We start from the raw sequence: 13,116 nt of genomic DNA, 5'->3' as shown, positions 1-13,116 counted from the left end.
ATGAATAAGTGGGACATGGCTAAACTCAAACACTACTACTGCATATTAAAATTAATAGTTAACAAAACGTGGTCTTATGACAAAAATCGAACATCACAAAACACAAAGACCTGAATTTGAGAACTAGCTCAATGCAATTTGCAAAGACAAACCTTATTCTTAGATTTGTATTGGAGCCATCACATATTTATAATGTGAATTCCCTATAGTCTTTATGAAATGTCTAATGCTCAAGTCAAAGCAATACAGGGATAAGAGTTCCAAAGGTAACTTTTCAACCATGAATTTACAGGTCTTCTCTGTTAAAGGCTAGCAATTAAAGGTTAGATTTCCTAGTTGGTATATTATGCATTTACATTAAGCACATATCTTCCTTAATTTGAGTTATACAACTGCTGATGAGAATTTGCTTTTAGGAACTTTTCCCCTCAGTATAAGAAAGCCTCACTGAAAGACAAATATTCAGTTCCAAAAGAAAAGGTTCCAGGGTTGTGTATCTTCAGAGTTCTTGAATTGGTAATAAGATACATGCTCAAGCACAGAAAAGGTGCTTTTCACATATCATGTTCCCTTTAAGTACGGTCTTTAGAGACAAAAAAAAATTATATATATATATATATATATATATATATAAATAATAGCCAATCTGATGGTGAATACTCAAGTTTATTTCAACAAGAACACGTGCTTTTTGCAAACATGACATATATGTCAAACATCTGTGTATATATTTTTGTAACTTGATTAATCGTTTAGCGGCTGTTCCTTTTTTTTAGAGTTATGCCGCGGTTCCTGACGAAGTCTCTCACATTTTGAACAGAGCGACTGTCTAATACAGGACGTTCAGCATTTTTACACTGTTTGATTTCTGTCACAGTGGCTAGTTTCCCATTTGCAATGTGCCCACGGAAATGTCTCATGACTGCTGCAATCTCTTTGGGAGACCATGGACATTTTTGTCTCCTTCGAGGATTTTCCCCTTCTGCGCCATTTCCAGGGAATGCTACAAGGGGGAGAGAAAATAAGATCAGCTTACTTTTGATTTGTTAATTATTAAGTTATTATAAAGTTACTCTTCAAGAACAATATGGATGTAAACATCAAATCCATTTCATGGTACACATATCAAAAAGAAGTCCAGGCATTAACCACAGCATTTTTTCACTTGGTTTAAATAGCTGTGGGGCTTTAGATTTACACGGGGGTTTGGCTTTTTGCCATGTTAGATAAATACAGTGTCTTAAAAGCTATATTCTGATTAGAAGATCTAGCTCGTTCTTTCCCGCAAAAACATTAACTCAAAGAAAACTATTAAAGATAGAACTTCTAACTATGTGAATGCCACGGGACACCCAATTACAAAGTGACATTAGTTCCCATCCAGTTTCATCATGTCCTCCTTTATTGTCCTCTACTTCCAATCATGCAGAATCCAGGTTCAACCCATTACTTCAGCTTTGTCCTCTGATCTTTTCACTTAGTTTGTCAAGCAAATTATTCCTCATTTCCACCACTCTTATTCTCATGTGATTTTGTACTGTAACAGTAGCCCAGTTCAGACCTGGCATTATGACAAGTTCTGGGTGATCAGATACAACCAGCATTAATGAAAACTCTAAAGATATCCAGGATACTTTGAGGACTCATTCAAGATCCAGTGATGTAAGGCACACATTTGTTTCCATTCCTCTGAAAGTCAAAACAATCTGTTCCGAAGACAATGTAGGACAGTCTACTCTGATGTCATACTCAGCAAAACAAGATGACTCACATGAAACCTCTTTCTCATTTGATAAAAACCGTGAAACATGGGAGATTAAAAAACATTTGAGTCAGAAATAACTCGTGCAAAAAAATATTAGTTTAAAGATGTACACATTTACAGAATCACCAACACTGACAATAAACTCTCATATTGTCTCTTAAAATAAAAATAAAAAGATTTCAATCAAAAGGTGATCTAACATGCCAATGTAGTTTTCATATATGGTTTAAAAAGCAAGATAAGCAGTTTCCCATCTTTGTTTTCGAATAGTTATGAACATTTGAACTGTTAATCAGGCTTTTGAAGATGATTAATGGTAAGTATTAATATGCAATATTAGTATTTAAGCTGAGTTTACTGGAGCTTTAAGTGAGCCAACTTTCAAGTCGATGTGTACTGTAAACCTATGCAGACAGATCAGTATTTAAGGCTTTACTCTCACCATCCACTGGAGCACAACTTGGGCGTCATCAAGATATTACAAAATAGAGCAAAGACACAGCGGCCAGGGAAGCACAAGAACATGACATCAAGAAGGCCCCGAGTACATGAGGTTATCCCAGCTGGACTTTTGTCAAACCTGGGAAGGCACCTAAAGAACGCTCCAGCCAATCCAGGAGCGAAGAAGGACAAGAACAGCTGATACGGATTTTCTTAAAAGATAACGTCTCTGTGGCTTTCAAATCCCAAAACTGAAATAAGAACCAAAATAAGAAAAGTATTCTAATGTTGAACCTGAGAAGAAAATTCCTCATGCCAACTTTAAGGTCATACTGGATATTAGTCATGAACTATGCAATGTTTGTAAAATTCTGGCATGTCATATTGACCAAACTTTCATATCAGATCTTGTCAAACACTGTTACAGAGATAACCATTTGCTAGTCTGTTGTTCAAAGAATCTGTTCAAAGGTGTCTTGATATTTTAAAATATTTTATTCTTGTGGTACCTCGTGATGTGCCTTCTCCAGCCGAGTCCACATCTGTAAATAGAAAAGTAAAACAAAAATATCACAAACAACATGAGTGGCTTGGTAATCATGGAAGAGCCATCAATATGCAGGGTGGTGGATAGTTATACCGTTTGAGGTGTTTGGAGGTTCCTCTACAGGTGGCATAGTACTCCTCCCTATAGTACAAGGAGTATTTTAGCTCAATATAGCAGTCACATTTTCTGTTCCTGTTTAGACTTTCCTTTAACACGAAAATAATTTTCACTAACAAGGAGAGAGGCACCCATAAATACAAGTAATCCTCAGGTCCATAGCTCAGTCCTAAAATGACTGAAGAAGTTTAAAGTTACATTGACCATTTCTTCAGCTGGCATATCAGTGAATTGTCATGATATATCTGCAGTACCAGTTAAAACTTTGGACACACCTGTTTATTCATTCTGAATTTGAATAAGCATTGTGTCTTTTCAAAGTAATCTTAACTGCATTTCCCAAAACTAGAAAGCATTTTACTAGAAATAAAACATAAAAGCCATCTACAAAGATGAAAGACATCAAAAATCCCGTCAAACACTGTTACAGAGATAACCATTTGCTAGTCTGTTGTTCAAAGATGTCTTGATATTTTAAAATATTTTATTCTTGTGGTACCTTGTGATGTGCCTTCTCCAGCCGAGTCCACATCTATAAATAGATAAGTAAAACAAAAATATCACAAACAACACGAGTGGCTTGGTAATTATGGAAGAGCCATCAATATGTAGGGTGATGGATAGTTATACCGTTTGAGGTGTTTGGAGGTTCCTCTACAGGTGGCATAGTACTCCTCCCTGTAGTACAATGAGTATTTTAGCTTAATATAGCAGTCACATTTTCTGTTCCTGTTTAGACTTTCCTTTAACACGACAATGATTTTCACTAACAAGGAGAGAGGCACCCATAAATACAAGTAATCCTCAGGTCCATAGCTCAGTCCTAAAATGACTGAGGAAGTTTAAAGTTACATTGACCATTTGTTCAGCTGGCATATCAGTGAATTGTCATGATATATCTGCAGTACCAGTTAAAACTTTGGACACACCTATTTTACTAGAAATAAAACATAAAAGCCATCCACACAGATGAAAGACATCAAAAAGCTTGTCAAACACTGTTACAGAGATAACCATTTGCTAGTCTGTTGTTCAAATAATCTGTTCAAAGGTGTCTTGATATTTTAAAATATTTTATTCTTGTGGTACCTCGTGATGTGCCTTCTCCAGCCGAGTCCACATCTGTAAATAGAAAAGTAAAACAAAAATATCACAAACAATATGAGTGGCTTGGTAATCATGGAAGAGCCATCAATATGTAGGGTGATGGATAGTTATACCGTTTGAGGTGTTTGAAGGTTCCTCTACAGGTGGCATAGTACTCCTCCCTATAGTACAAGGAGTATTTTAGCTCAATATAGCAGTCACATTTTCTGTTCCTGTTTAGACTTTCCTTTAACAAGACAATGATTTTCACTAACAAGGAGAGAGGCATCCATAAATACAAGTAATCCTCAGGTCCATAGCTCAGTCCTAAAATGACTGAGGTCGCCAGTCTCCCACAGGACTAACACAGAGAAAAACAACTATATGCAATCACATTCACATCAATGGGCAATTTAGAGTGACCAATTAACCTAACCCCAGTTTCTTTGGACTGTGCGAGGAAGCTGAAGTATGCCGAGAGAACCCACGCAAACATGGAGAAAACAACTCCATGTTTGCGGACCCTGGACCGATGAACTCAGGACCGTCTTGCTGTGAGGCAACAGTGCTAACCACTATGCTAACGTCCCGCCTTATCGACTGGGCAGCCAAGTCCAATAAGTGCACTTGCTGGGGTTAGGATAAGCGGAAGAGATGTTCTCGGCATACCTTGTAAAAATGTAAACACAATACTCCAACAGTCCAGTTATAAGACAATCATCATCAGTGGGCACACTGTAGGAAGTGGGTAATACTGTCAGAGGTCCCTGGAGGTACCTCAACAAATTGCCTAGTTCCCTTTTCTGTAGTTGAATAGTGTAGCTCAATATTAATGCTCTGTTGCGTTGTGGTTGATTCATTTACACACATCTCTGGCTAGATATCTGTAGCATCACAACACAAAACTATCAATGTAAGTACTATTACATTTTTTGTACTGATCTGGTTAGACCTTTCTTTAGTGACATTATTTGACAGACATCAATCTTTATGACTATGTCAAGAATAGCTTAAGCAGTGTATTAACCTCAGCCCAAAACAAATTAAGACATTTTCAATACTTAAGACTTACAGTGCACATATAATCCTTACTACTACCTTTTAAATAACTGTGTATACCTGAAACATCTCACAATATTGCATTCAACTGAATACTACATAAATATGAGTTGTTTGTTGGTGCATTTACCCATTTTTGTTTGTGCTGGTGGGTATTCTTTGTCAGCCTCGCCGTCTTCACTCTCACCAGAGTCTGTCAAGTCTAGGTTATCTGACAAAAAAATATGTTAAGCAGCATCTTGATGCATTCTCAATCATCCAGGTAAGTAAATCTCCAAGAGTTGATTCTGTTCATCTGGACATAGCGTTTTGTGGGAAAAACGTTTCGTCACTCATCCAAGTGACTTCTTCAGTCTCAGCTTACTGCAGGTTTCCCCAATCTTATAAACAGTACATTTGCATAATGACTGAAACCAGCCCACTGAAGGAACAATGGGCTGGGAGGTCAGTTCCTTAATCTTAATTATGCAAATTCTCATGACCATTGATCAACAACCACTGACCAAAACCCACTGATCAAAGACCACTGATCAATAGCCATGAGTACCATACACAGAGAGTTGGGGAATGGCTGCAATCACAGCACTGTAAGATGGCCTTAGGCCCCCTCCTTGATTATGAATCGAGGCATTCTGAATGCATCAAGACGTTTTAACCCACTTTGGCAAGGACGGCCTGAAGCTTGTACGTCAGTATGAGCAAACAGCACGTAAGATGGTGGATTACAGGAACCACCTAAGATTCAGCCTCAGATGCAGACAAAACCGGATTACTCCTAAAAGTCTGCAAATGAGCTCTTCGTTAAAGGCTTCCGGGCAACAAAAATCCTCCAGAAGGCACAGCATCAGTTGCTTAATGAACGGGTGAGGCAAACAAATTTTACCATGGACATGCTAAAATCTCAAGAGGAGCGGATCCAACAGAGACTGACAATGCTTCTAGATGAGAATACTCTTAAAAAGGTGTTTGACTTTACTGAGAAGGCTCGTCTAGCACAGCACAAGAAGTCTAAGACCAGGCAACAAAGGATTTTCAACTTACTTGTTGTACGTCGGAAACCACGGCAAAATACGGAGAGTGTCCTCAGTGACCAGAAGAGACAAGGATGCGACACAGAGGATGTGGACAAGTGGGTGAAGAATTTGTCTGACAGACAGCTCACCGAAACAGAGAAAAACATCCTTGCTCAAGGGCTGAATTTTGCTGCAAATCACAGTTTGGCCATAACAAACACCTTGTTCGAACATAAGAGTGTCCACAAATCCCGCTAGTGGAGCTGATCACAGCCACAGAAACAGCAATTCGTAACAACAATATTGCAGAAATGGAAGCATAGCAACTACAGACGAAAGTTTTGGCTGTCTCAGCAATGCAAAGCCCCCAGCATCCAAAATCACCATGGAGAGGAAGGTGCTCCACCTGGAGACTCTGTTGTCCTGCTGGGAGACTTCAATGCTCACGTGGGTAACGACAGCAAGACTTGGAGGGGCGTGATTGGGAGGAACGGCCTCCCTGATCTGAACCCGAGCGGTGTTTTGTTATTGGACTTCTGTGCAAATCACAGTTTGGCCATAACAAACACCTTGTTCGAACATAAGAGTGTCCACAAGTGCACGTGGCACCAGGACGCTCTAGGCCGCAGATCGATGATTGATTTTGTAATCGTATCACCAGACCTGCGAACATATGTTCTGGACACTCAGGTAAAGAGAGGGGCTGAGCTGTCAACTGATCACCACCTGGTGGTGAGTTGGATCAGGTGGCAGGAGAGGACGCTGGACAGAACCGGTGCACCTAAACGCTAGGGGTGCAACGATACTCGTATCGATATTGAACCGTTTGATACAGTGCTTTCGGTTCGGTACGCATATGTATCGAACAATACAACATTTTTAATTTATTTTATCAACTTCCCTTCTGACGATGCTGTCTGTGTTGAGCGCTCAGTGGATCTGCGCTCGACAGTGCAGCCTAGGCGGAGTAGTCGAACGCAGATTCACTGAGCGCAGGGCAAGCTAGCGAGACAGAAGCTAAGCTCGTTGCAACATGGCAAATTGAACCTCCCCCACCCTCATTCAGATCTGGCGTTTGGAACTATTTTGGTTTTCATGTGAAGTATGACCCTGAAGGTAAGCGCGTCATGGATTAAAGTAAAACAGTATGTTGGATGTGCCAGCAATGCTCAATTACATGGGTGGGAACTAGTGTGTTAGCGCAGTTAGCTCGTTGTGTTGGCCGTCCAGCCCCACGCACAAGGCAATCCGCAGTAGCTCGTTAACGGAGGTGTTGTGTCGTTAACCTCATTTCAGATTAACGCTGACAGCACTAGTGGGAACACAACGAATATGACTGCACATTTACTCCGACATCATCCTAGTGCAAAGACAAGTGGAAGCAGACAAAAACAACAAGCACGCATGCTACAAACTTTACCCGAGTCATTTAGACAGCCGTTAGCACATGATTCTCCTTATGGGGACCTGATATATTTAATATGGTGCTGAGAATATAGCCCAGAAGAAGCGTATAGTATAGCTTTTATTTTGGAAAGAGCCATTTCTCTGTAATAAACTCTCTTTTCCAAAGATGAGTGATTCCTCAATCAGACACAGGGCTCGCAAAATATATGTCAATGCTTTTGCATTCTTTCGGAAATGTAGCTGGGTAATTATATCATTGGCATCGGTGAGCCACTGTCAATATGTGACATATTGAAATTGCGTTTGAATTTGCGCTTGTTTTTTGCTTTCACTTTGCAATCGTGCGAACTGCGTATAGAGAGCGACAGTACTGATTGGTGAGTGATGATAATTTGCGCACCAATTCCTCTGACATCTTATCAATCGTTAGCTTACTATGCAAACATGACAAGTGAAATCTCCCGCAGCAAGCTTAAACATGTGAGAGGTTGATCGCGCAGAGAATCGCTGAGCGTTATGTGAGTGCATGTGTAAAAGCAGCAGGATATATATTTTAGTTCTGCTGAGCCAAATAAGACAGGTCAGCGTGAAGAAGTGACAGCCAAACAAAGCTTACCACAAAACGGAAAAGTTATGACAAATCAGACTATAAGGCAAAAAGAAAGTGCAGCTTTATGGTTTCATGGACAAAAGAATTTCTGTGGCTGCAATATGACGAGCTAAATAACCAGGGCTGCACATAAGTGGTCCGCAGGTGCGCATTCGCTGTCAAAATAAAAAACGCGCACAAGATAAGAAGTTGCAACGCGTGTTTGCGTACATAGGATTTTCTGGAGGAGGACAGACATTTGTTTAGAACTCTTAAAGATGTTGAAGAAGCAAAATCCTTTAAGCAATTACTTTGGTGTTCCTTCACCTCCAAAGAAATGGAGTCTGAACCACAAAAGAAGCGCGTATTCTCAGAAAAGTGGTTGCAGGAGGTGAGCTGGCTTCAAACAAATGATGAACGCACAGAGATGTGGTGCAGAATGTGCCGTGAAAATTTAATAAATGACAAATTAATAAAAAGGCATGAACATTTTTTTTGTATCGAAAAAATATCGAACCGTGACACCAAAGTATCGAACTGAACCGAACCGTGAATTTTGTGTATCGTTGCACCCCTACTAAACGCGTAGTGAGGGTGTGCTGGGAACGTCTAGCAGAGGCCCCAGTCCGCAAGATCTTCAACGCACACCTCCGGCAGAGCTTCAACAGCATTCCGAGGGAGACTGGGGACATTGAGTCCGAATGGACCATGATCAGCGTCTCCATTGCCGAAGCTGCTGCATTGAGCTGCGGCCGCAAGGTGGTTGGTGCCTGCCGTGGTGGTAATCACCTAACCAAATGGTGCACACCAGAGGTGAAAGGAGCCACCAGGCTGAAGAAGGAGTCCTATCAGGCTTGGTTAGCCTGTGGGACTCTGGAGGCAGTCGACAGGTATCGACAGGCCAAGCGGAATGCGGCTCGGGCAGTGGCTGAAGCAAAAACTCGGGTGTGGGAGGAGTTCGGGGAGGCCATGGAAAAAGACTTTCGGACTGCCTCGAAGAGATTCTGGCAAATCGTCAGGCGTCTCAGGAGGGGAATGCGGTGCTCTACCTGCGCTGTGTATAGTGCTGGCAGAGCGCTGCTGACGTCGACTGAGAAAATTGTCAGGCGGTGGAAGGAATACTTCGAGGACATCCTTAATCCCACTGACACGTCTTCCGAGGAGGAAGCAGAGTCTGGGGATGAGGGGAATGACCTACCAATTTCCGGCGGCGAGGTCACTGAGGCAGTTAAACAACTCCTTGGTGGCAGAGCCCCTGGTGTTGATGTGGTCCGCCCCGAGTTCCTGAAGGCTCTGGACGTTGTAGGGCTGTCCTGGTTGACACGCCTCTACAATGTTGCGTGGAGATCAGGGGCAGTACCCCTGGACTGGCAGACCGGGGTGGTGGTCCCCATCTTTAAGAAGGGAGACCGGAGGGTGTGTTCCAACTACAGGGGGCTCACACTCCTCAGCCTCCCTAGGAAAGTCTATGCCAGGGTGCTGGAAAGGAGAGTTCGTCTGCTAGTCGAACCTCGGACACAGGAGGAACAATGCGGTTTTCGTCCTGGTCGCAGAACACTGGACCAGCTCTTTATCCTCTCAAGGATACTTGAGGGTGCATGGGAGTTTGCCCAACCAGTCTACATGTGTTTTGTGGACTTGGAGAAGGCATTCGACCGTGTCCCTCAGGGTGTCCTGTGGGAGGTGTTGCGGGAGTATGGTGTATCAGGCCGATTATTACGGGCCATTCGATCCCTATACAACCGTTGCCAGAGCTTGGTTCGCGTTGCCGGCAGTAAGTCGGACTCGTTCCTGGTGGGTGATGGGCTCCGCCAGGGCTGCCCTTTGTCACCGGTTTTGTTCATAATTCTTATGGACAGGATTTCTAGGCGCAGCCAAGAAGTGGAGGGCTTTCACTTTGGTGGCCTCAGAATCTCAAGTCTGCTTTTTGCGGATGATGTGGTTCTGTTGGCTTCATCGGGTGAGGGCCTCCAGCTCGCAATGGAACGGTTCGCAGCCGAGGGTGAAGCAGCGGGAATGAGGATCAGCACCTCCAAATCTGAGGCCATGGTTCTCAGCCGGAAAAGGGTGGAGTGCCCACTCCGGGTCGGGGATGAGTTCCTGCCCCAAGTGGAGGAGTTCAAGTATCTCGGGGTCTTGTTCACGAGTGATGGGAGAAGGGAGCCGGAGATTGACAGACGGATTGGGGCTGCGGCTGCAGTGATGCGGACGCTTCACCGGTCCGTCGTGGTGAAGAGGGTGACCGAAAGAACGAGATTGCGGACACAAGCAGCAGAAATGAGCTTCCTCCGAAGGGTGGCTGGCCTCTCCCTCAGATATAGGGTGAGAAGTTCGGCCATCCGGGAGGGGCTCAGAGTAGAGCCGCTGCTGCTCCACATTGAAAGGAGCCAGCTGAGGTGGTACGGGCATCTGACAAGGATGCCTCCTGGGCGCCTCCTGGGCGAGGTGTTCCGGGCATGTCCCACCGGGAGGAGGCCCCGGGGCAGGCCAGGACACGCTGGAGAGATTATATCTCTCGGCTGGCCTGGGGACGCCTTGGTGTTCCCCCGGATAAGCTGGAGGAGGTGGCTGGGGAGAGGGAGGTCTGGGCCACTGCTTAGGCTGCTGCCCCTGCGACCCGGCCTCGGATAAAGCGGATGAAGATGGATGGATGGACGGGTGAGAGATGTCATTACGGAGGCAGATGAAACCATGGTCTTGTACGACGTTACATCTCTCTTCACTTGCATCCCAGTCACGGAAGCATTGAAGGTAGTCCGTAAGAGATTATGACACCAACCTCAGCAACAGGACCACTCTCAGCATCGACCAAGTGTGTTTGCTTTTGGAACTGTGTCTTCATTCCACCTACTTCACATACAAGGGTCAGTTCTACAGGCAGAAACATGGGTGTGCCATGGGCTCCCCAGTTTCACCCATCGTGGCCAATTTGTACATGGAAGAAGTGGAAAAGAGGGCTTTGCTATCCTACCCTGGAACACCACCAATCCATTGGTTCAGGTATGTGGATGACACCTGGGTGAAAATCAAATCTCAGGATGTACCACAATTCACGGATCACATGAACTCTGTGGACCGACACATGAAATTCACCAGGGAGGCTATGAAAAGTGGCAGGTTAGCTTTCTTAGACTGAGATTTCCATCAGTAATGGGGGACATCTAAAAGCTGACGTGTACCGTAAACCTACACATACGGATCAGTATTTAAGGTTTGACTCTCATCATCCACTGGAGCACAAACTGGGTGTCATTAGGAGCGAACACCATCCCCACTGACACAGCAGCCAAGGAGGCAGAAGAACATCACATCAGGAAGGCCCTGAGTAAATGTGGTTATCCCAGCTGGACTTTTGTCAAAGCTGGAAAGGCACCTAAAGAAAGCTCCAGCCGATCCAGGAGAGAAGGACAACTGCTGCCCAAGCGAAAACCTGTAGTGATCCCGTATGTGTCAGGAGTATCGGAGCAGTTGAGACGCATTTTATCTAAACACTGGGTCTCTGTGGCTTTCAAACCCCAAAACACTGTGCCAAAAACTAGTCCACCCCAAGGATCGGGTCCCCCGACACAAACTGAGTAAAATAGTGTACGCTGTTAAGTGCCAGGAGGATTGCCAGGATTTATACATCGGGGAAACCAAACAACCTCTGGCGAAGCGCATGGCACAACACAGAAGAGCTCTCTGTGAATGGTATTCATGGCCATTGATCAGTGGTCTTTGATCAGTGGGTTTTGGTCAGTGGTTGCTGATCAATGGTCGTGAGAATTTGCATAATTAAGATTAAGGACTGACCTCCAAGCCCATTGTTCCTTCAGTGGGCTGGTTTCAGTCATTATGCAAATGTACTGTTTATAAGATTGAAACCTGCAGTCAGCTGAGACTGAAGAAGTCACTTGGATGAGTGACGAAACATTTCTCCCACAAAACACTATGTCCAGATGAACAGAATCAACTTCAGCTATGTCCAGATGAACAGAATCAACTTCAGCTATGTCCAGATGAACAGAATCAACTTTTTGGAGATGTTAAACAGCAGGTACAAACATTCCTTGTTTCTCTTAACAGCTTTAATGTAAAAGTAAGGTTATTAAATATATTGTGTTAAGAACACTCAAAAGCTTAAAAACTAGATACCTTAACCCTTAAGAGCCCAGACCTATTTCTACTTTCATGAAAATTACGGGGGTCTTATATCAAATGAATCATATATAACCAAGTCTCTAAGTGTAAAGAGGCAGTGACACCAGTGTCACTGTGGGTCTTTAAGGGTTAAAATACTATCTACTTAGAAATACCTTCAATTTCAATCTCTTCCAATGTTTTGCCTTGGAGATTTCCAAGGGTCCCTTTCTCCATGGCAAGTAGTAGTTTTGATATTTTTGCCAGCTGGGTTGTAGCCTCTGGAAGTCTGTAAAATTCTCTGTGGACACGGATATCATGGCCTAGAAAGTCAGCAACTTGGTCAAGCTCGTGATTTTTTAGGTTCAAGACGTGTGACAAAGTTGCAACATGCTTGCGTAGCTGTGTTGACCTAATGAGTTCAGGACTTTGTGCACCACAGTCATTTGCATAAATCCTGAGACAGTCCTGTCCTCTGTAAGGAGTCAAACAGTTGGATCTTGCAAAGAGGAAGGGGTTTTCTTCCGGGACTCCACACTCTAGTCTTCTGCTTATGAGCTGCGTTAGGGCTTCAACCATGTCTGGTGATAACAGTACAGCAACCTGCTCATCAACTTCAAAGGAGGACGATGCCATGGGCACAGCAGCTTGAGAACGGTCAGGGTGCTCTGAAACCTTGTGCAAGCAAACACAAAAGTACATTAACATCCATTCAACACAGATACGTTGAGACTATACAATACAGTTATGAAGGTACACTGGTTATTGACATAAATGAGGTAAATGTAATGAAGTAATATTGAGTGAAAATTAATTCTCCAGTGTGAACCAACATGACTCTCGGCAGTATCCACACACAGTCCTCATAATGTAGGTATCTTACATTAACCAACACTATAGGACTTGTGTCTAACACCCTCACTATCAACATCCAAACAACTCGGCTGTGTTCTTGTTACAATAATAACAACAC

The 13,116-nt window shown here is 43.4% G+C and overlaps 1 protein-coding gene across 1 annotated transcript; it reads right to left on the bottom strand.

Moving 5' to 3' along the window:
• Positions 1 to 656: 656 nt before the first annotated feature.
• On the bottom strand, positions 657 to 12,851 carry LOC148099742 (uncharacterized). The gene is made up of 9 exons (XM_087851341.1): positions 12,320 to 12,851; positions 5,146 to 5,226; positions 4,091 to 4,138; positions 3,960 to 3,992; positions 3,501 to 3,548; positions 3,370 to 3,402; positions 2,847 to 2,894; positions 2,716 to 2,748; positions 657 to 1,003 (listed from the first exon to the last, which is right to left on the bottom strand). Exons 1-9 carry the CDS (start codon positions 12,849 to 12,851, stop codon positions 753 to 755), a joined length of 1,107 nt encoding a protein of 368 aa, XP_087707467.1. The 3' UTR covers positions 657 to 752.
• Positions 12,852 to 13,116: the final 265 nt, after the last annotated feature.

This window comes from Neolamprologus brichardi, chromosome 14 (assembly GCF_056152115.1).
Source record: "Neolamprologus brichardi isolate AB-2024 chromosome 14, ASM5615211v1, whole genome shotgun sequence".
Lineage (NCBI taxonomy): Eukaryota > Metazoa > Chordata > Actinopteri > Cichliformes > Cichlidae > Neolamprologus > Neolamprologus brichardi.
Note: the sequence above shows the minus strand (reverse complement) of the source record. Positions and strands in the feature narration are given on the sequence as shown.

What these genes read in the sequence shown, in the direction of transcription:
- LOC148099742 (XM_087851341.1), bottom strand. Translation starts at nt 12,851, where the DNA reads ATGTTAATGTACTTTTGTGTTTGCTTGCACAAGGTTTCAGAGCACCCT. An exon ending in ACCTCCAAACACCTCAAACG is followed by an intron (nt 3,403 to 3,500) that starts GTATAACTATCC and finishes ATCTATTTATAG; the next exon opens with ATGTGGACTCGGCTGGAGAA. An exon ending in TGGAGAAGGCACATCACAAG is followed by an intron (nt 2,895 to 3,369) that starts GTACCACAAGAA and finishes CTTGTACTATAG; the next exon opens with GGAGGAGTACTATGCCACCT.